Source organism: Pinus tabuliformis, chromosome 8, assembly GCF_031772625.1.
Source record: "Pinus tabuliformis cultivar Carrire ecotype Pingquan chromosome 8, CPIR1, whole genome shotgun sequence".
NCBI classification, from domain to species: Eukaryota; Viridiplantae; Streptophyta; class Pinopsida; order Pinales; family Pinaceae; genus Pinus; species Pinus tabuliformis.
In genome coordinates, this window is record NC_142294.1 from 51,169,630 (window position 1) to 51,191,913 (window position 22,284).

Below are 22,284 nucleotides of genomic sequence, written 5' to 3' on the forward strand. Positions count from 1 at the left end.
TTCACATGAAATTCACAAAACATAAAAATAAAACCTAAACCAATTTCACACAAAATTACACAAAAAATAAAAATAAAAAACCTGAAATAATTTCACACAAAATTACCAAAAAAACAAAAAATCTAAAATAATTTGACACAAAATTACAGGAAAATTAAAAATAAAAATTTAGCTTCAGTTTATGTCCACAAGGGCAATTCAATTTTCCATGGTGATGACATGAAGTATTATGTACACCATAAGATTCAAGATTCAAATTCTCAGTGGGTCAAGTCAACAAAATAAAAAAGGTCAGGTGAGGCATCCCTAGGTGAGGCATTCCTCCTTGTGACGCTAGTGTGAGGGAGGACTTTGGTACCCCGAGGTTCTTGGTTCAAATCCTCCTTCAGTGAATAATGTAAACATATGTAATATGTAATATCTTACAAAACAATGTAAACATATGTAATATGCTACAAATAATGTAAACATATGTAATATGTAATGTCTTACTAATCTTAAAAAAATTAGCAAAATAAAAATAAAAAAACACAAAACAAAACAGAAAAACACAAAAATCTTAAACTTCTCTAATCCTTATAGTGTATTATTTTTATTTTTATTTTTATTTTTTTTTGGCTTTTCTCCCATTCTTAACATTATTGTTTCTTAAAAATAAACATGTTTTTTTATTATTCTTAAAAAATGTATACATTGAGCAAGCTACATACATGCTAGACCTAAGATGTGACATTAACTTTAGTAGAAACAGATCAATTGGTGAATGAAAGCTTAAATATAATATATAAGGTAAATGTTATTTCGGAAAGAAAAACCAAAAAAAAAGGTTAATAAAAATAATAATCAGAGCAAGTGGGTCACCGGGTTATTGTGCAGACAAGCATCTCAACTACTTTTACTTTTTTGAAAGTTTGTGACAACAATTAGACTCCAGTGCCATGGTGCAGCCAGGACACTGCCCTGCACTTTCACTTTAGGTAATCCAATTTGCTTTAAAAGCGCTATGACAGTCCAACCTGCCAAACAGAAAGTAGGGGGGAATATTGAAAAGAGTATGAACAATGGGCTATTGTTTAATTTAAACAATATAAGTTGCAGGTTCCATAGAAATGATGTGAGCAAGTTCAGCTCCTCATTGGAACATGGGGGGTAAGAGCAACCCTCGTGGTGGATTGACACCATTCAGATCGTTCGACGATTCCTCACATCTTCTCCTTGAAAAGTCCAAGAATTTACAGCACCAGAATGAGCAGTACCAGGGAGAGATTTCCACTGTTGAGAACTATTCAGCAATTACATATAACTATGGACACAGATCTTATCATGATATATGCTTCCTTGCCATTTTTATGATATTTGTGCTGGCAACATATGCAGGGGGTGTGTTTTCCATTGCCCATCATAATAACAACTATAAGCATGTAGGATCCTTTGTTTATCACCATGATTCCAGCAGATGTGCGAGAGAAGTTGCTGATCGGAGTTTGGCATCACCTAAAGATGCCTCCCTATTGATTACCAGAGATAAATTCAAGGATGAAGAAAGAAAACTACCCACATTGATCTCTAATAAACTGCAACTGCAATTTCAGCATCTAGGACATCTTTCCAAGGAATTGGTGTGGATGCTTGCAGTTACTCTGATTTTCAGTACTCCTTGTCTATTTGGTCTGCTATGGCTGCTCAACACTTTCACAAAACACATTGTCTATGCCTGCTTGCCTTTCTTCATCCTCATTCCCATTTTTATGAATACATTATGGTTTGTGGCATGTGCAGTCAATCAACATTGCAAAGAATCTTTTAGCCTTGCTCTCAGGATTTCTGCATTTCTGTTCATATTTGCATTATGTGGGATCATTCTTTTGGTCATCTATTCAAACAGAGACAGCATAGAGCTGACAATTAGAATACTTCACACTGCTTCTGAAGCTCTTAGAAGAAACATGGGGTTGTTATTGGTTTTACCTGGGTTAACTTTATTGCTCTTTCTGTACTTGGGATCCATTATTGTTTTCCTCTACTTTGCCCGTATGAACGGTAAAGTTATGCCCAATTCAAAGATTGAAGAGTATGAATATTTATGTGGGCGAGTTAGTGGGATTGATTGTTGTGTATGGAAAGAGGACCCCTGGGTACCTGCCTACTATGGGATAGCCATTTTCACAATAATATGGTCTGCAACAACAATGTTTGAGGCTCAAGTGTATGTAATCAGTGGTACAGTTGCACAGTGGTACTTTCAAATATCTGTTACCTCCTCAACTGCAACCATCAGACATTCTGTCAGGTCAGGAGTTTCTCCGTTGTTTTCTGTTTTTTCTTTTATTTGAGCAGAGAAGTTGCAAAATATATATGTGAAAGGAAGCTGGGGCCGGAATGGCATCAGGTAAAAACTTTAATTAGTGGTTACATAGTGGGTAAACGTCACAACTTATGCATGCTATTAAATCCTTTGACGTGTTGGAGATGCAAACTGAGCTTCTCAAAGGGTTATTTAATGCTTCTTTGGGGTTAATTTTATTCATTTATTCTTATATTTTCACTTTTAAATACTGAAATAAGGTAGTTTAATGAATTTTGTCAATTTCGTTTCAAAAGAACTTGTTTCTGTTTCTTATTGTAATTTTTAAAATCTAACAAGTTTAAAAAAAAATGTTTAGCTAAGTGTTTATTTTCTTTTAGTTTTTGTGGAATGTAAGGAAATGGTTAGTTATCTGAGATTTTGAAATTTCAATAATAATTTTTTTTTAGATAATTTGGTTTTTTTAACAATAATAATAAATCAGTTTGTATTGGCCTATAACAGACAGAGATAATTGGGTCTGCAGTATGTCCTAAAATTGCTTCTGCTTGGCTAAGAGCTCGTCTTCCTCATACATAAGGAAATAGGTTAACGGCCCAAGCCCTAGAGGCATGTGGAAGGAGTGAAAGTCTGCCCCCTTACTGACCACCAGCAGGTTATTGCATTTGCCATTAGTAGCCAGAGATGATTGTCCTCACGGCTGGTTTGACCACTAAATTATGATAAATTTTCCCACATGTAAAAAACAAACACATATGATTATTCCCATTGTTAATTTAATAGCTAGATCATGATAATTTTTTTACTATTTATTTACAAAATTATATATATATATATGATGAAAAAGTACTCCTCGCACAATTTGGATATTACTGATTACATCTCTGTAAGGAGTGTTGGATCTTTCAATAGTCCTCACACAAATTGTATTCAGGAAATTTAAGAAGCAAATTTTTAAGGTTCCAGTTGTTAAAAATATTACAAAGTTAAAGATATTACTAAGTTGATCTTAAATGGATATTTTTATTATTTTTAATAAAAAATTACTTTACAAAGTTAAAGATATTACTAAGTTGATCTTAAATGGATATTTTTATTATTTTTAATAAAAAAATTACTTGGGTTTTGATTGATATATTTTCCTTTCCAATGCATATCAGTTCTGAACTGGCTTGCCCTCCAAGTTGAGATTGGCTAAGTTAGGATTTATATAGAGAATGTGGCATACAACATAGCTGGAGAAAGCTAAATATCTATTTTGGCCTACTTTTTAGCTACGTTGTATGGTCAAGAATGCTTTTGAGAATTAAGGGTTCATCCACTGGAGAGCTTTCTTGTTTGGAGAGATTGCAGAATATAGTTTTGAGGCCAGACCAAACGTTGTTCTTTTGTTGTTTATTTTTAATAAATATATTTTTAAGGTGGGATGGGTGTGTTATTCACTTCATAAATTGATTTTTGGTCTTTTATCTGCAAAGTATGATATTTTCAGAAAACTAATGTCTGAGTTTACAGACATGGCTACTTCAGCATACTTCCGCAGCAGTGGAGTGAGAGAAATTCTTATATTTATTTTTATTTATAATATAAAAAATTTACAAATTATTTCAACATCTGTTAAAAAAAATTGGGAGAGAAAAGAATCATAGCAACAACCATATATAAAATACAATTTTTTTACTGGAAAAACTAAAATGGAAAAACTAGTTAATAGATTTATGATTATCATATAGCTTAAACACAATTTTTCAAAGTCTTAATCTATGAACTCTAATACACATGTAATCCATGACTCTAAATCTATGGGCTCTAATACATTTAGTAATTGATAAGCTCTAATGTATTTAGTACTTACAGTTTACTTTTCTTAGACAAATTTATCTAAACTAGTCATGAATTTTTGCTAAACTTTGCAGGAATGCATGTGGTCCATAAGATTTGTTTTTTCTCAATAAATTTATCTGAACTGCTAATATGGCCGAAATTTGCAGGAATGCATTTGGTCCTTCATTTGGTACGGTTTGCTTCTCAGGCCTAATCTTTGCAGTGGTGCAAATGATTCGAGCAGTTGTTGAAAAGGCACGCACCAGTGGCAAAGCCACTAGTAGATCATCAGGTCATGGGGTTTTCAATTTTATACTTGGTTTCTGTCTCAATTGCATATTGTCAGCCATGGAGTTTGTGAATAAGTTCACAATCAACTTCGCAGCAATAACAGGGGAAAACTACTGCTCTTCTGCCAAGATGGCATACGAGCTTCTGAGGAGAAATCTTCTTTCTGCTGTTGTGGTTGAAACAGTCTCCACACGCTTACTGTTTGGAATTTTCTTTGTTGTTTCTCTTGTTTATGCCATGATGGTAAGTAAGCACACATTTATTTATTTATCCTCCCTGTTGCAATATAACATACCAAGATGAATTAGTGAGAAAAAAATTATGATTTCTTGCAGGTTTGGATAATACTAAAGGCTGCAACTTCACTTGGAAGGGACGCCTATTATGTGACAGCTTTTGCGTGGCTGGTGCTTTTCGTGATTCTCGGCTTCTTTGTTCGTATTCTGGACAATGTGATAGACACAGTGTATATTTGCTATGCAATAGATAAAGACAGAGGATCCATCTCAAAATCAGAGGTCCATCATGTGTACGGCCTGCTTCCTCTCTCCAGAAACGAAACATCTTCGCTTCCTACTGTTTAGTTTCTGCACTTTTTATCAGACATACAAAACAGAAAATCATGTGCAGACCACTACCTGGCCTCTGATGTTCTCTAGCTTGTGTAGACCAGTCCTCCTCGTCTCACCCAAAAAAGAGAAAGGAGATTTCTGATTACCGTCTGCTTTTACTTTTATCATACGAAATTTGAATTCAGAATTTCGCCCTGAAAAAGACAATGAGTTACAGAGAGCATGAAAAAGACAATGAGTTACAGAGAGCATGTGTGGGCATTTGAATTTTGGTTTTGGTTGAGAGGCTTAGTTTAAAAATTAAAATAAAATAGACCTGAAAGGGTGAGGCAAATAGAATTGATGAATTTGTTTTATAGGTATTTTTTTTTAATACCAGCATAGATTCATCTTAAATACATATTTAATATAAGGGATCTGATTTCTTCACTTGCAATTTTTTTTATGAGTGGATATGAGCAAAATTTCAATTTTGATGACAGGACACAATGAGATGAATTTGTTTTATAGGTATCTTTTTTTTTTAATATCAGCATAGATTCATCTTAAATACATATTTAATATAAGGGATCTAATTTCTTCACTTGCAATTTTTTTTATGAGTGGATATGAGCAAAATTTCAATTTTGATGACAGAAGGACACCTTACACATCATAGGGCTGTAGAATGAGCCTCTCTGCTCAAAATGAATGACAAGAAATTAACATGATATTAGGATGAATGACAAGAAATTGACATGATATTAGGATGTGCATACATTCATTTTATTTTGGAAAGAACTTTGAAAATTTTCATAATATAATATTTATTAAGCAAAGTCTTTATAAAAATCACATAAGAGAAATTGTTGGCCTTTTCGAACCCATAAGTGTGGTTCATCATCAAAACCAGACCAAATGAAAAAACAGACCATAGCAAAGGCTTAACAATAATATATTATAATATATTTAGCAGGCCGAAACAGTTACCAGTGCGATATAGGGATTGTGCGTTCATGACTGGTATGTTAAACATTGCAGAACCTTCTAATTTTTATGAAGCTAGTACACTACAACAAAACCAGCGATTAGCGTCCCTTTTTACTTCTTTTTTTGCATCTAGAGCCCATTTTTGGTGCTATTTGCATCCATTTATCAAATATGGTGCAAAACTTGACGCAAAATTTGCATCAAGTTTTGCACCAAATCTTACACCAAGTTTAGCACCAGGTATTGCAATAGGTTTTGCACCACGTTTTGCACCAAATTTTATGCCAAGTTTTGTGTCATCCTTTACACCAGGTTTTGTTCCAGGTTTTGCATCAAGTTTGGCACCTAATTTTGTTTGACATACTTTTGCATCCTCATTTGCATCCACTTTTTGCACCTACACTTGCATCAACTTTCGCATCGACTTTTGCATCCTTTTTTGCATCCTTTTTTAAATCATTTTTTGCATCCATTTTTTCATCCATTTGTGCATCCCTTTTGCGCCAAGTTTTACATCGAGTTTTGTGTCTAGTTTTGCATATAATTTTGCATCTACTTTTGTTGCATCCACTTTTCCATCTTGTTTGGCATCCATATTTACATCCTCTTTTGCATCTATTATTGTACCCACTATTGCATCTAATATTTTTGTGCCACAATTAGCGCCTAGTTTGGCACCTCCTTTTGCACCCACTTTTGATTATAATTTTGCATCCATGTTTGCATCCTCATTTGCGTCTAGGTTTTCATCAACTACTACATCTATTTTTGCATCCCTTTTTGTATCCAATTTTGGACCAGGATTTGCATCGGGTTTTGTGTCTCGTTTTGCATCTACTTTTGCATCGACTTCTATTGCATCCACTTTTGCACACAATTTTGCATCCACTGTTGCACCCATTTTAAATTTCACTTTTTGCATCCCTTTTTACATCTTCATTTGCATCATACTTTGATTCTTTTTTTGCATCTATCATTACATCCACTTTTGTTATGCCACAATTTGCACCATGTTTTGCACTCACTGTTGTATCCACGTTTGCTTCCAATTTTGCATCCATGTTCACATCCTCTTTTGCATCAAATATTGCATCCATTTTTGCATCCACTTTTGTGTCAGGTTTATGCATTGGGTTTTGCATCTCGTTTTGTATCTACTTTTGCATCTACTTACATTGTATCCATTTTTTGCATCCAATTTTGTTTTGCCTGTTGCATCAATGTTTGCTTCCACTTTTACATCCATTTTTGCATCTTATTTTGCATATTTTTTGTCTATTGTTACATCCACTTTTGTTGCACCATATCTTGCGCCTACCATTGAAAACCACATTTGCTTCCACGTTTGCATCCCCTATTGCATCCACTTTTGTTTCATCCATTTTTGCATCTGCTTTTGTGTCCGTTGTTGCATCCACATTTGTTTCACCACAATTTGTGCCAAGTTTTACACCTACCATTGGACCCATGTTTGCTTCCACTTTTGCCTTCATGTTTGCATCCAAGTTTGCATTGACAACTGCATCTACTTTTGCATCCACTTTTGTGTCAGGTTTTTCATGTTGTTGTGCATCTACTTATGTTGTATCCCCTTTTCATCCAATTTTACTTCTATTGTTGCCCTCATTTCTATGTTCGCTTTTGCATCCCTTTTCCAACACTCATCATATTTTCTGCATTGATGATATTCCTTATGGCATTGACAATTATGAACAATTGATGACAATGTCAATAATATTGACAATGATGAAAATGAAGATGATGGCGATGACATGAATTGTGATTATGATGATAAAGACGATAGTGGTTACAATGACAATGATGATGATGGCAATGATTATGATGATGACGATGCTAATGACGTTGGCGAATCTTCCCAATTTTAGATGTTGTCATTGTCATAATCATAAGCATTATCTTTGGTGTCATCATCATCATTTTCATCTAGGTCATCATCAAAAACTATAATGGCATGAATGATGATGATGATTACAACAATGTCGATAGAAATTACATTAATGATGATGATGGGGATGATAAAAATGACAATGACGATGATAATGGTGGTGATGATGATCATCATCGATCATCTCTCAAAAATAGAGTTGTTATTTCTCTTACGTATATCAATGTGTCCTAAACAACCCTTTTCTAGCACTGATCACATTTTTTGGGTTGATGATATTTCTTACAACATCTACAATTATGAACAATTGCAAACAATGTCCATAATGATGATGATGATGGCATGAATGGTGATTATGATGATAATGTAATGATGGCAATAACAATGACAAGGATGTGATGATGATGACAATGATTATGATAATGAGAATGACCTTACAATCTTATGGATTCGTGAACAATTACTAGTTTCAATACCATCTTCTGGATACGTATTACTATTATACTTTTTAGATTTTCTGTCTCTCTTGAGGTATCTTACTATAATGGTGTTGTCAACACTAGAAAGATATCTTGTTGTAATGGTGGTTCTAATGTTAGCACTAGCAAAGTTTTTGTTAAATTTTGGTTAAAAAAAACCGATTTATGCAATTATTTTGACAATCTATGTAAAAAAGTAAATAACATCCAATTATTTTGACTGTAGTCCCATTGATTATCATGAATTCACCAGTTTGAAGACCATCTTCTACATACATATTATTATTAAACTTTTTGCATTATATCCCTCTTATATCTTGTTGTAATGGCAGTATTAGCACTAGAAAAATATCTTGTTGTAATGGTGATGTTAGTATTAGCACCAAAAAAATCACTAAATTTTGGTAAAAAAAAGTTTATCATTTATTTATTTTTAATTTGGGAAATTTTTGTTTTTATATTTTTTGTTTTTAATTCTATTTTTATGCAGTAATATTTTTTTTGGTTGAATTTTGGTAGTAACTAGTTTTTGGTCTAATCATATGTATTAACCATGTTCTTTATACTACAAGTCTAATTGTTGGGACAAAATTGCTCTTTCAAATAAGTTGCAAAAAGCATATAAATGGAAGAATAGCGATGACAACTATTTTCATTGTCCAACTGTTCAGTATATCATGTATGAAAATATTCAACATTTTTATAAACAATGGATTAGAGGTGAGTCTGTAATTGTACATAATGTTTGGATGATACATAAAAACAAAGTTTGTTTCATTGATGTGGTTATGATCTACTTTGGATACGAAACCCTAGGTTTGGAAGTATGCAAATAATGAATTTGGTTTACCTTTGATAACAAATGAAATTTTATTTCTTTTTCCTCGTAAAACCAAGGAAGATATGGCAATAATTCTCGTTAGAAAACTACTTCTTGTTGAAGGTTTATAATTGGTTGCAAAAGTTCAACAACTGGGTATAGAAGTTTTTAGTTGCTATTAGGGAAACAATGTGATTATAGGTTTTAGCAGACATAGATCATTCTTGGTATTTGATTCACTTTGAGAATATAAGTACACCAAAGTGGATTAGGTTATGAGTGGATTGGCAAAGCAACCCTTATTTGTTCCTTTTAGTTTTTGAGATATCTCAAGTTCAACTAGTGCTAGTAAATGGTTTCAAAGATGTTTGCTAGGGTTTTTCAACAAGGTCACTAGGTCCCAATGTAACATAGATACTTCATATTTGTTGAAAAGTAAAACCCCCACATAGCACTGAATAGATCATTAATGACTACCTAGAGAACTTAGACTAAATTAATCGTGGAAGTAAAAATTACAACCAAATTAATCATGAAAGTAAGAACTACAATTGAAAAAAACACACTTGGTAATATACTAGAATTCATCCTCGCCAAATCCAAAGTTGATGAATAATATGTTAAATCTTTAATGAAACTCATGAAAAATAATAAGCATGTTATCGATATAAGAGTGCATGAACTTGCTTAATGTATATTTGTTAATTGGAGATGATGAATATCTAAATAAAGTTGATGAATAATATGTTAAATATTTGATGAAACTCATGAAAGATAATAAGCATGTTTATCCATATAGGAGTGCACAAACTTTCTTAATGTGTAGTTTACGAGAAATTTTTCCAGTGTAAATCACAAGATATATCATTTGTTTAGGCGTTTCGAATCAACGAGTGTGGTTCATCGTCAGGACAAGTTGAAGAATCAGATCCAACTTTGCATGTTAAATAGTTTGAGCAGAGGGGATATTTGCACCTTAGCCTTAACAACCCTTGCCCAAGATGAATCTATTTAATGGACTAGCTTGGATATGTTAGGTCTTGGATTTCCAGAGTACCCAATCAATGCTTAACTCCCTAGTCCTAGCCAAAATTCACTCCTATTGAAGAGACAACTTGAACAATCTTGCTAATAAGATTAACAAGTTCGTTCCTTTTGATTGATTTACAACAAACCTTAATGCCTCTCTTTTCTTATCCTCCTCTTCCATTCTCCAACAAAAACTTATTAATCTTATATCATAAACACTTTATATAGGTAAGCATTGTAATCATTTTCCTCAACTCACACGGTACCTTTACACCTCAACCCATATAAGTGGACCTAAGTCCATTGCACAACCCATCACACTCTAAGATGGTTCTAATTGTCTCCTCAAAACTAGGACATAACACACCTTAAATGCCAAATGGTTAAGTCATCCCAAATTTGTGGGATTTTTTCCTTCATGGAACACATTCTAGCTAGTGTTGATCAAACACAATGCACTAACACCACTAACACACACTAAAAGTCCTAGATACCCTTACGCTGTGGCACGCACCCAAGCACTTCGACTGCACCTCCATAAAATGCACCTTCAACTTTGGATGTCCCAAAATAGTAATATCCTAACCCAATATGGCCTACTTGTTAGATTTGTGTAGTTCCCTCCTTATCAGATCCTTGCACCTCCTTGCACTCCATGGTAAATCTACTCTAATGGTCACCTTCCAAGTTCCAACACTTCCTTTCACATCATGACATAACCACCGATATACATTACAACAACCTTCAACTTCTTTAGTGGGTTGCACATCTATTTCACATTTCTTCTCCATCTTACAAAGTGGTAGTGCCAAGGAGAGAGTATCAAGTTGAATCAAGGATTGCTCACTTAGTACCACTACTAAGTTGCCTTCGTGCAACTTGTCAAATCCCTTAATTTTGTTTCACAACTTCTCATAGGGCTTAACTTGCTTGTATACACTTCTAAGTGAGACTACAATCCCCCAACCTCTCCTCTGCAACCCTTGTTAGAGTCTTCTTAGACGTGCAATCATGCCTCAAGCTGAATATAACACTAGCATCCCAAATGTGCATGCTCATTCCATCTTTTAATGCTTCGCTGAAACCACATTATGGCACTGCTTAAAATGAAATGTTTACATCTTAAGACAATGTACCTACTTTGCTTATGACAATCTAAACTATGCAAGTGGCTAAGAGAGGACTATATTTTCCCAGGATGAAAATATAGGGTCTTACAACCCCATTCACACAATAATTTTAATATATTTCACCCGAAAAAAGATACATACCCTACTCCTTTCAAATTTATCATATAATTTTAAGAAATTAACACTTGTTATTAACTATTAAATAGACTTACTATATATTCTCCTTTGTTTGCACCCACCTTATATGTAAAAACATATAAATAATTTCAATACAACCAAATTAAAATCATATTTTTCCATTTAAAAATTATTAAATTAAAATTAATAAAAATTACACCTAATAAACTTAAACAACAACCATAAAATTATATTATTATTATTATAAATATTTTCTAACCTAACCGATAACCAAAAACATTATATAGTTACTTCTTTAGTGATGTGAAAATAAAAAAAATATATTTATTGTTTTAATAATACCTAATAAACTTAAACAACAACCATAAAATTATATTATTATAAATATTTTCCAGCCTAACCAAGAACCAAAAACATTATATAGCTACTTAACTAGTGATGTGAAAATAAAAAAATGTATTTACTGTTTTTCACTATGAAATTAACATTTTTGAAAAAGGTAAAGCTTTACTTTTCTTTACAAAACCCCTCCCAACCCAAACTTCGTTTACATTCTAGAACAAGGAGGATCTGTTCGCTTTTCGCAGGGCGGGAGCGAAAACGAGATTGCAGAGATTTGCGAATTAGGGTTCACCAGTAGCAGACACTCGAACCCCACGATCGGTTCTTCAGTCCATGGACGGCGCCAAGGTATGTTCCATTTTTAACTTCAATGGATTTCCACCCGCACATTCAGTCTTCCACACAGAGAGGAGTACACGCATTTCAGGTTTCTGGTTCAAAATCCAGTGTGTTTTTAGCAGCCACTCTTGTATGTTTAGGTTTTAATCTCTGTGCTGCAATCTGTTACTGTTTGCAGGGATGGCGCTGGCATTTGATGAGTACGGGAGGCCATTTATCATAATAAAGGAGCAGGAGCAGAAGACCCGAATCAGAGGCTTAGATGCTCAGAAGGCCAACATTGCGGCCGCCAGGTCCGTTGCGAGAATCCTCCGCACCTCACTCGGCCCCAAGGGAATGGACAAGATGCTCCAGAGCCCCGACGGCGATGTCACCATCAGTAAGCTTCTCTTCCATTTATTGAATCTCTATTTCTGGGTCGGTAAAACCCCATAAAAATCTAAAAATCTGAAACTAAGTAGAATTTATTTTAAAAAACTTATGATTCGTAAGTAGCAGTTACTTTAAAAAATTTATAGGTTTTCCGAAAGGAGTGAAATAAGCAAATACTCTGCGATCTGCTTACTCTTCCTCACAAACTGTGAGGCCCGCCGAGCTAGATGCTCTACATACGACGCTGACTGCCTACGAAAGCTCCAGAATGGGTGAATGCGTTGAGATGTCACTAACATTGAGAGATAGACACTTTCCAGGGATCTACTTGGCGTAGAGGTACTTTTGGCGGGCTTTTCACCAACCAAGAAACTTCGTTTACAAATTATTTTGCTCAAAATAACACCAATTGCTCGACAGCAGAAGGTTCATAAAGAAATGGAAATTCCAGGAGGCTGAGTTTTCAGAGGGACAAAACTTCCATGGGGCTGAGATCCCCAGGTTCCATTTTGTTGTGTAATTTCTGTATTTCTCTGAGTGCCGTTTTCCTTGAGCGAGCCCTTATTTTTCCTGAGCATTTTAATGAAGGATAAATTGGAGGGCCGAAAAACAAGTTCTTTGGTGTTTGTGGTTGGTTTTCATTCATGTTTCTGTTGCAAATGTTTTTATAAGCTAAAAATTAAAATACCATTATTTTCTTTTCAGCAGTTATTCAGAAAATAATTTACTGGGGTGAATATATTTTTTTGGGAATAATTAAATTGCTAGGAATTTTATTGAGATATGGTATTAGAAATTTAAAACAAGGAATCGTCAATTAAATTGGGATTTTCCTGAACAGGGTTGAGAGAACAGCCCCTGGAATCTAAGTATGAAAAGAGCAAGGTTCAAAATATAATGCAGGTTTTAAAGAGTGATAATAGCAACTCAATAGCAAGGGCAGTAAATACTACATATTTTTAAAGAGTCTGTAAAAATTGGGGGTTTTATGGGAAATGATTGACATCTATGAAGCAGTGAGTTTTCAGTTGATGATTGCCTATAGAGAAAGACAGCCTCTCTCTTAATGCAGCTTCCAGGCTTTTGAACTCACATTGGTTTTTATGGCAGTATGGATTTTTTCCGTGCATTTTCCTTTCTCCAATTCAATGTTCTGTTTTCTTATGTTAAAATTGCATTGTGTTTGTGATTGAGGTGGTTATTGATCTGGAGGGGTCTTTCTTTTGATGCAGTGGTTTGGTGATGCTGAAAAGCTGACAAAGGCCCTTTTCTCATTTGCAAGCAGGCTAGCTCCAGTTATCATATTCATTGATGAGGTGAGCTTAGTTGCTTGTATTCTGTTTTCTGCACTCGCAGATGTCTTAGGCTTGCTATGTTTAGTTAGCCTACCTCTAGTCATCTTTTAAATTATGCAGCATTTAAAGTGAGTTGCAACATATTTACATTTATTTTATGGTATATTTCGATATAGTTGTCTCAGGCTTGCTATGTTTAGTTATCCTATCTCTAGTTATCGTTTTAAATTATGAAGCATTTAGAGTTGCACTTTTTTTAGATTTACCTTATGGTATATGTTGCAAAAAGGGCTTCTTTAATATAATTTTATGTGTTTATCTGGGATTGCTGTTCATCAGAGATTTCTAGGTCTTCTCCATATAATTCTTTATTTGATGCACTGCATTTGGTGCTTAAATTACTTAGTGGTCATTGATTTCTATGGGTTATTGCAGTTACATTCTATCTATTTTGTAGGTAGACAGCATTCTTGGGGCTCGTGGTGGTGCTTCTGAACATGAAGCAACAAGAAGAATGCGAAATGAATTTATGGCAGCTTGGGATGGCCTCCGGTCTAAAGAAAGTCAAAGAATACTTGTGCTGGGTGCTACCAACAGACCATTCGATCTTGATGATGCAGTTATCCGTCGCTTACCTAGAAGGTCTGTTGGACAGAGAACGCTAGGAGTATGATTGCTTGTTTTCTGATTCACTATTTGTGGAATATCTATTATTAGATGAAGGAATTTGTCAGACCTTTATTTGTAAGTCATCATAAATTGCTGTTTTTCTTTTAGGATATATGTAGATTTACCAGATGCTGAGAACCGAGCGAAAATTCTGCGGGTTATTCTTGCTCAGGAGAAAGTGGTGGATGGTTTCAATTTCAATGAATTAGCTTGTGCAACGGAAGGTTATTCTGGGAGTGACTTGAAAGTATGCATGCAATAGTTTCTGTTTTCAATTTGCAAAATTTTCACTGTCTATTTCTTCCACATAGTTTATTCATCTTATAGAAAATTTTAATCTTGTAGAACCTATGCATCGCAGCAGCCTACAGGCCAATTCAAGAACTTCTTGAAGAAGAGAAAAAGGTAAGACTCTATATTCTCATCCACAAATTTAATCCTTCTTAACTGTTGTATTCTCTTCCACTGACTTTGTTTGGTCAGTAGAGAACATTAAATTTTTTTTCTTTCCTTTCATTTCTAATCTTATGCGAGTGAAGATTTCTATCCAGCATTTCTGATGTTGGTTACAAGGAAACTGTTCTGTTACATGGTGGAAGCACTGCTGGTGGGAATCAATAGTCTGCATGATTTTGGAAGTGAGATTGAGAAATACTGCATTTCTCCCAATGCCTGCCTATATTTTATTTCAATTGAATTCAAAGTGTCAAGTAGTGGTTACAAATAGCTCAGGTTCTGTGAATTACATATGCAATGAGCATGGTAACTTTGTATCAGCTAACACAAGTGCTGCACAGCATTATATTCAATGATGGATACCCTAGTGCTTGGAATTAATAGCCTGCATGATTTAGGAATTTGGGTTGAGAAAGCATATTTTCTCTAGTGGCTGCCTATATTAACTGTTTCGTTTCAAATTAGTGTTGAAGTGGTTCGTAGAAATAGCTTGGGTTGTGTAAATTATATATGAAATAAGCAGGCTAACTGGAATTAACTCCTACATTTGCCACACCTGTACCTGATATGTTTTGGGTGCATGGGTCTGCTGATTTGCATCTAAAATGCCTCTGATTGGAGGTGTTACTTCACAAACTAGCACCCTTAGATTAAATTAAAAAAAATGATACTAGCCTATTGGCAACTAAGAGGGATACCAATGTCACCTCACTAACCCTCTTAACCTTAGGGTGACTCTTCTCCAACTCAATGGGGGCTTCCCTAAGATAGGATTGCTAAACCCTAGGAAATAACAACTCAATGTTAAAATAAAGTGTGGCTTTAACAAACAAGTGTTTGATTAACTTCAGAAAATAAGATGGGTGAGTAGACTGAGATTTTCTTTCCCTATACACAAAAAGTCATTATACATATCTTGGGCCAATTAGACAAATCTTTGAGGGAAAACTCAAGTGCCAAAACTATCTAAATGATGAAAATTTAAGCTCAAGCTAGTGATTTTTTTTTTTGTTTTTTGATTTTTTATTTTCAAATAATAATATACTAGGAAATTTGAAAAAGTTTCGAGTTTTGGAATTTTGATGAGGTGAGGAAAAGACTTTCCTTGTGCCCTTCTAATTAACTCTTTCAGTTCAAGATTGTGGTTACAACCCTCCCTAAATCAGCCATTTTTATTTGCACAAGTAGTGAGTTTGAAGTGCTTGCGTAAGTCGTCCCCAATCTTGTCTAAAACTTTCACCAGCGCCCAAATTCAACTAAGAGCAATTCCCTTTGTGGAATACCTCCAGCCAATGGATCAACTATGAAGCTAGGAGAGATATAATCCTTTATGGAGGTACCCCTGATAACTGTTTGTCCAAAAATCAGATATTGGTAACTGTAGTTCAACAAGAAGTAGGTGAGACCGTTAATTCTTGTGGCATTTCATTCTGTTGAAAACTAGATGTTCTATATGGTCAAGCGAGATTCTTATTCCCGGTCAAAAGATCTGAATTCTGGGATGAATGGGGAACTGGTATTAACGTCCTCCTTTTATATCTAATTTGGCCAGTAGGTGGAGCACCGGTGTGTTGGCTGATTGCTCCTGGAGCGGTAGGGCCCCTCACTTTCTTTTGTTCGGCTTTCCCAGGTGATTGGAAGATCTGGCCATAGCTATAGGAATAAGCTGGGGGCGCTCTTGCCAGCCATTGTGGATTCGGTAATTGCTTGCCATTGTGAAAAGGTTGGAAGAGCTCAAATAAGAATAGGGGTCGCCTAATAATAGTAAGTAGGGCGACGCACTAATCTGAACCTATGGATGGAATCAGCCCAATCTATCTATCCTGTTGGCCCCGATTGGAATCCTGTAGGAAAAAACTGGCTTAGTCAATCAATGCTTGAGCAGAAACATCCCTCATCTCGCCGCCCATCCGATACAGCTGGGCATCCGATCTAGGTCAGACCTCATCAAGGTGTCGAGCATCCATAAGGTAATCCGATCAATAAGCGAGAACGAGCGCATGAATGAACCCTTTATAAGTCAGGGGCCTGCCTGTCACTTCAAACATAGAATTGAGATTGATGTGCCTGGATGGATGATTTGGACTAGCTAGATGCCGGCCCACCTCCCCGCTGGCACTACTCCCGATATAGGGATTCGATCCAGCCAAAGCAGGTGCAGGGAAGAATCCAACCGGGCGATTAGTCTTTGTGTTATGAGCTTTCTTGGTGGAAACACGTACACTGGTCTATGTGCCTCACTGATTAGTAATGTTATACCATCCTGTAATAAAGAGACTATAGATATGAAACCTACTAACTATCCATGGTACTTGTTGGCTCTCTCCCTCTTTCACACTGATCTAGCCTCTAAGATCTTTATAGAAATTTCTAAGATCTTTATAGATCTTTATATGAAACCAATTATCAGACAGAGAAGAATGGATATCATGAAGAAAACCTAAATTTTATGGCTATAGAGGATGCAATTCCCAGAGGCCAGGCCAACAAGCCCTTCTGGGCTCATGGGGTTGACTTATTAGGATATTCTTTGGGGTCCAGGAGGCATGCCAATTTGCCATTTGAAGATCCTAATTCTCCTCGCCATTCGCAAATCGTTCATCTGTGCTTATGCTCAGAGAGGACAGCTCAGCTTGAGAATGTAAGTTGATAATATGTACTGATAGATTTATAGATAGTTTTGTAGCATTGCTGCAAGTCAATATCCAATACTGTGTACTGTTTGATTTAGTAGTGTCAGAGAAGTCATATGGGGAGGATAGGAATTATGTTATGCGGATATGAAGTCCATAAGGTTTATTTCCTAGTATCTAGGTCAATGAAGAGGATAGGAATTGTTCTGTAACTGTGGATAGGAAGTCCATAAGGTCTATAGCCTAGTGATAGCTAGGCCATAAAGTCTATTATCTTCCATGTTAATAGAGTTTATTGTCCACAAAGAGTTTATAGTCCATGAGGTCTTACATTTGTGCATTGTTAATGCCATTAAATGCACACTAGGTTTTGTTCTCTACGTTATATCATTATAAATTAATGAACTATAAGTTCTATGATTTCATTAGTATCAATTTTGATGTTGATGGATTGCCATCACAGGTTTGCAAGACAGAAAGAACAACAATGTGTGGAGCTTTAACAACAGCTGGGCTTAAAGCCACTTCCGTTCTCAAGGAGCTTGGCAATCGCTGGGAGCATTACTCTGTCATAACTCTGGTTGACTGCAGAAGCCTCGTTGGCAGCAGCCTATCTGATCATAGTGTTGGTAAGGTTTTGCCAATTCCATATTTGCACATTGCTTTATTTTATTTTGAATTACCACTGTTGCTTCAAAGTTTTGTCTAGTTTTCACAGTATGTTTTTGTATTTATTTACAGTTATCGGTTTCTGTAGGTTTAATTTATTTATGGCATGATTTCTTGCACTCTATGAATTGGGTTTTTCTAGTGTGAGCAGTCATGTCGTTCATGGTATATATGTTGTACAGATACACTTGTATTCAGTAAGAAAGCAATTGTGTGTGGTTCTATCAGCTACAAACAATATTAGTATATCTCAATTTGTATACCCTTTATTTTTTTATTAATTTTCTTCTGATCAGTTGTGTGAATATTTGTATTGCTTCCCTTGACCCTTATTTTGGTTTCTTGTGGGCACGAAGGTTTCTACCATTCTGCTATTATGAATACCCATCATATCAATGAAACAGGGGACTTTTGGGAGCTGCCCAGACAATGCTCAAATGCACTTGATACATCTATGAGGAATCGAAAACATTTCACAGACATGAGTGATGTCAACTTTCTTATGTGCCAAGCAATTCAACATCCTTATTTAACTCCATCATCTTCACTTCGCACTTCACTTATTGTTGTATTTGAAGGTCCCATGGTGGACGAAATGGATGAATTGAAAAGGGCAATAGGTTTAGAGGATTATATGGGATGCTCTTCTGTTCATGGAGTAGGACCTTCTCTTGCAGTTTTTGATACAGTCAGAAATGGAGCTTTGGATTGTGCATGTGTATATCCCGCATCTTTGCATTCCAGAAAACAAATGAAAACTTTAATTAACTGTATGAAGAGTATCCTCATTGGTGCTGCTAAGCTCTGAGAGAAAGTGTCAGGTGCAGACCTTGACAGAAACCTGACTGTACAAATGGGATAAAGGATATCATCTAGGAAAATCTTATGTAGCCATTGTTTTCGTTCATGCAAAGCAGTGTTTTTTTGTAGCACAGACTTTTATCATTAAATACTACCATATGATAAACAACGATCTTATCTATCAATTTGCAAGTATTGTTTATATTTTTCCCTCATATCTTTTTAGAGTGAGAATCCCAATTTCAATTTATTGAAAATAAAAATACACAAGTGTGGCCAAGCTCGGAATCCTATTGAGACAATAAGATGCAAGAGAATACACAGAGTCCTTATGTCCTTGGAGCACCTACTACATGAGAAAATAAAAAAAAAATCACCTAGTTAATTCAAGGAAAATGATATAGCCTAAATCCAAAGAAATGTAGAGGTTCCATCTTTCCATAGGCGCATAATAATATTGTATGCATAAGAGATAACATATACATAACACAAATTTTCTCTGCTTTCTTTTATTTGTTGTCACCCAGATGGCCCTGGTTAGTTTTGTAGTCAAAAGTGGTCAAATCTTGTAGTCAATGGCTACAGAATTATTTGATGTTGTTGTCTGACATAAGGTTGTTTGCCTGTGCTGTAGTTGATCTATAAACTGAAGTATAACTAGAGGTGTTCTAGTTTTCAGCGGATATTTTATAGTATCTGAGAATTCATATGTATAGCACAAAGAAGTTCAATGCAATTCTTCACTATTAAGAAATATGTTAATAGATAGTAACCTTGTTTTCCTATTAGTGAACAAACATTTACATTCAGTCGGTATACATATTACAGGATTTCAAAACAAAAGGCTCAGTCTTTATAGAAATTTCACATATGGAAATTTCATTATGGCTTTCTAGTGGGAGTGATTAGCTTGTTGGAGACCAGAACTTCAGATGCTACTGAATACAAAAAACACTCTGATTTTCTTTTTTGCCTGCCTTTCTCGAAACCTCGTTCTGGATAATCCACTCATCGGAGGTATGAAAGTGAAGGACTTGAAATACCAACCTTCATCTCCCAGATGCTGGGAACTTGGGAGAGAATGCTGGATGGTTTCAAGATCTCACTTCTGTGGAATATGGTTTCAATATTTTCATGCTGATCCTGAGACCCCGGGTGAGCAATCTGTCATTAGCAGATCCCAGTCTTTAAGCAGTTAGTCCTGTTTGGACACTAGGAGATCCCTCTTTAGCTCCTTTTACTGCTTTCATGAACCCCACCCATCTACTCCTGAACCTGGACCACCTGTAACTCCTGCTACTGATCTTTAGTCAAATCCATGAAGGGAGCATGCCAGGAAAGCATTTTTATTGTTGATGGCATAACTGCTGCAGGTCCAACTAGAGAAAAATTGTTTGATATGGACAGTAACAGAAAACATGAGGGATTCATTGACCCTGCCAAAATTGAGGGAAACAATGGCCAGGAAGCTGGAGAGAACCAAAATTTCGAAGTTGGAGAAAATATACAGATTGTGGTGAGCAAGTAGGAACCTTCCCAACTGGATACTCCGTTGAGGATCCATGAGGTTACGCCGGGATATAATATATCAACCTGTTTAATTACCTTATTTGGCCTGGACTCTAGTATTCGATCCAAAAATTCAGAACTTAGAAAAAGTTACAATATATCCCCTTGTTTAAGTATGAATGAATCTCTTCTAGAAGACACAAAGAAAAGTCGGCAATGAGAGCATTCAGGTATTGAATTTTTCATTAAACATTATTTAAAATGTATTAATACTTATAAGTATCTTAAACATGTATTTGTGTGAAAATAAATTGAATTGGTTTATGTTTAAGGACAAGGCATCCAAGGCGAGGTTAACCAAGACAAAAGTCACTCATCGTAGTGGCCAGAAAGGTTTAAAAGCACTGATAACAACCTTTGTAAGTATATTAAACATGTGATATTTTTTTAATAAATTTTGTACTAGAAGAAAGTCATTGTTATCTAATTTCTCCCTATTTACTGATTGATAGGAACTAAAATATGGAAGACCTCCAAATCATTTGGAAAAGGAGGTGCTGCAGGAAAAGAGATGGGTTGAATTTGTTGTTTGGATGGACTCCATGGTATGTAATCTTAGTTGGATTTCCAATATACTTTTAAACCATATTTTCATTTTATTTTTTAGTACTATTAGATATTATATCTTACTTCATTTTATGGTTAACATTGTATAACAAAAACATGCGTTGTGTTATGTAATTAATACTAACATGTAATATTGATTTTTTTTGTCAGAATGCTATAGGTAATGATTGCCAAGACGATGATCCAAATTATGTTCAACATATATCAGGAGATGATGAGGATGATGGTGGTGAAGGAGGAGATGATGATGATAGTTGCGGTGTTGGTGATGATGTGGATCAGAGTAATGAGGATGGTCAAGATGATCATGAGGATGATCTTGGTGGTGGTAGCTAGGCATGCACATGCATTGTTTTTTATGAAGAAATTATTGTGTAGAATGACATTGTTATGTTTAGATGGGTGTTGTGAATTTACCCTATATCAATGAGACATTTTGATTTTGTAATCATACGATGAGTTTGATTTATGTATGTTGTTAATTTATCGTAGAATAACGATATTCATGAAATATTTTGATTTGTTAAGCATATTTGAATTTTACTTGTTTTGATTAAAAATAATACTGATTTTATTAGTATTATGTTGCTATTTTATACATGTTTTGAAAGTTGTTAATGACACATTGTTATTTTTTTGGATGGATGTTGTCAATTTCTCTTAAATTTATTTACAAATGATTTTGAATTGTGATATCTGCTTTAATGATATTTAGAAACTATCATATATTTCACTATGAATCTATAAAGGGGGTCATATATGTAAAGAGAAATATACTCTATATAAGAAGCCAAATGCGGATGTAACCATGGATGCAAAATTGAAAGTAAAATTGGATGTTAAACTAGGAATTAATACAAAATGAAAACAATTGACATACAAAGTGTTTTAAATTAGAAGTGAAAAATTGTGCAATAGTTGACACAAAGAAGGGAACAAAACATGGCATACAAAAGGATATCAAATTGGGCAAAAACAAGGACACATAAATGGGCACCAAATTAGATGCAAAAAAAGACAACAACTAGATGTAAAATAAGATGCAAAGTTGAGCGTTAAAAAGAAGCAAAAAACGTTACAAATTAATATGCCAAATGATGATGCAAATA

The 22,284-nt window shown here is 35.0% G+C and overlaps 2 protein-coding genes across 6 annotated transcripts; both read left to right on the forward strand.

The window, feature by feature from the left end:
- The first annotated feature begins 934 nt into the window (after window positions 1-934).
- On the forward strand, window positions 935-5,421 carry LOC149234095 (uncharacterized). The gene is made up of 3 exons (XM_089461106.1): window positions 935-2,290; window positions 4,297-4,663; window positions 4,756-5,421. The coding sequence occupies exons 1-3, from the start codon at window positions 1,143-1,145 to the stop codon at window positions 5,002-5,004; spliced, it is 1,764 nt and encodes a 587-aa protein (XP_089317232.1). The 5' UTR covers window positions 935-1,142; the 3' UTR covers window positions 5,005-5,421.
- Window positions 5,422-12,026: 6,605 nt separating this feature from the next.
- LOC149234096 (uncharacterized) lies at window positions 12,027-21,718 on the forward strand. 5 transcript variants are annotated; one of them, XM_089371745.1, is made up of 9 exons: window positions 12,034-12,232; window positions 12,323-12,561; window positions 13,749-13,832; window positions 14,269-14,453; window positions 14,589-14,727; window positions 14,826-14,885; window positions 18,033-18,198; window positions 21,061-21,153; window positions 21,326-21,465. In XM_089371745.1, exons 1-8 carry the CDS (start codon window positions 12,139-12,141, stop codon window positions 21,126-21,128), a joined length of 1,035 nt encoding a protein of 344 aa, XP_089227871.1. In that variant the 5' UTR covers window positions 12,034-12,138; the 3' UTR covers window positions 21,129-21,153; window positions 21,326-21,465. The 5 variants fall into 5 exon arrangements, with proteins under 5 accessions (XP_089227867.1, XP_089227871.1, XP_089227872.1 ...); XM_089371746.1 differs by lacking the exon at window positions 21,326-21,465 and adding an exon at window positions 20,881-20,967 and having other exon boundaries at window positions 12,038-12,232; window positions 21,061-21,129; XM_089371744.1 differs by lacking the exon at window positions 18,033-18,198 and adding an exon at window positions 20,881-20,967 and having other exon boundaries at window positions 12,040-12,232; window positions 21,326-21,718.
- The last annotated feature ends 566 nt before the right edge of the window (window positions 21,719-22,284 follow it).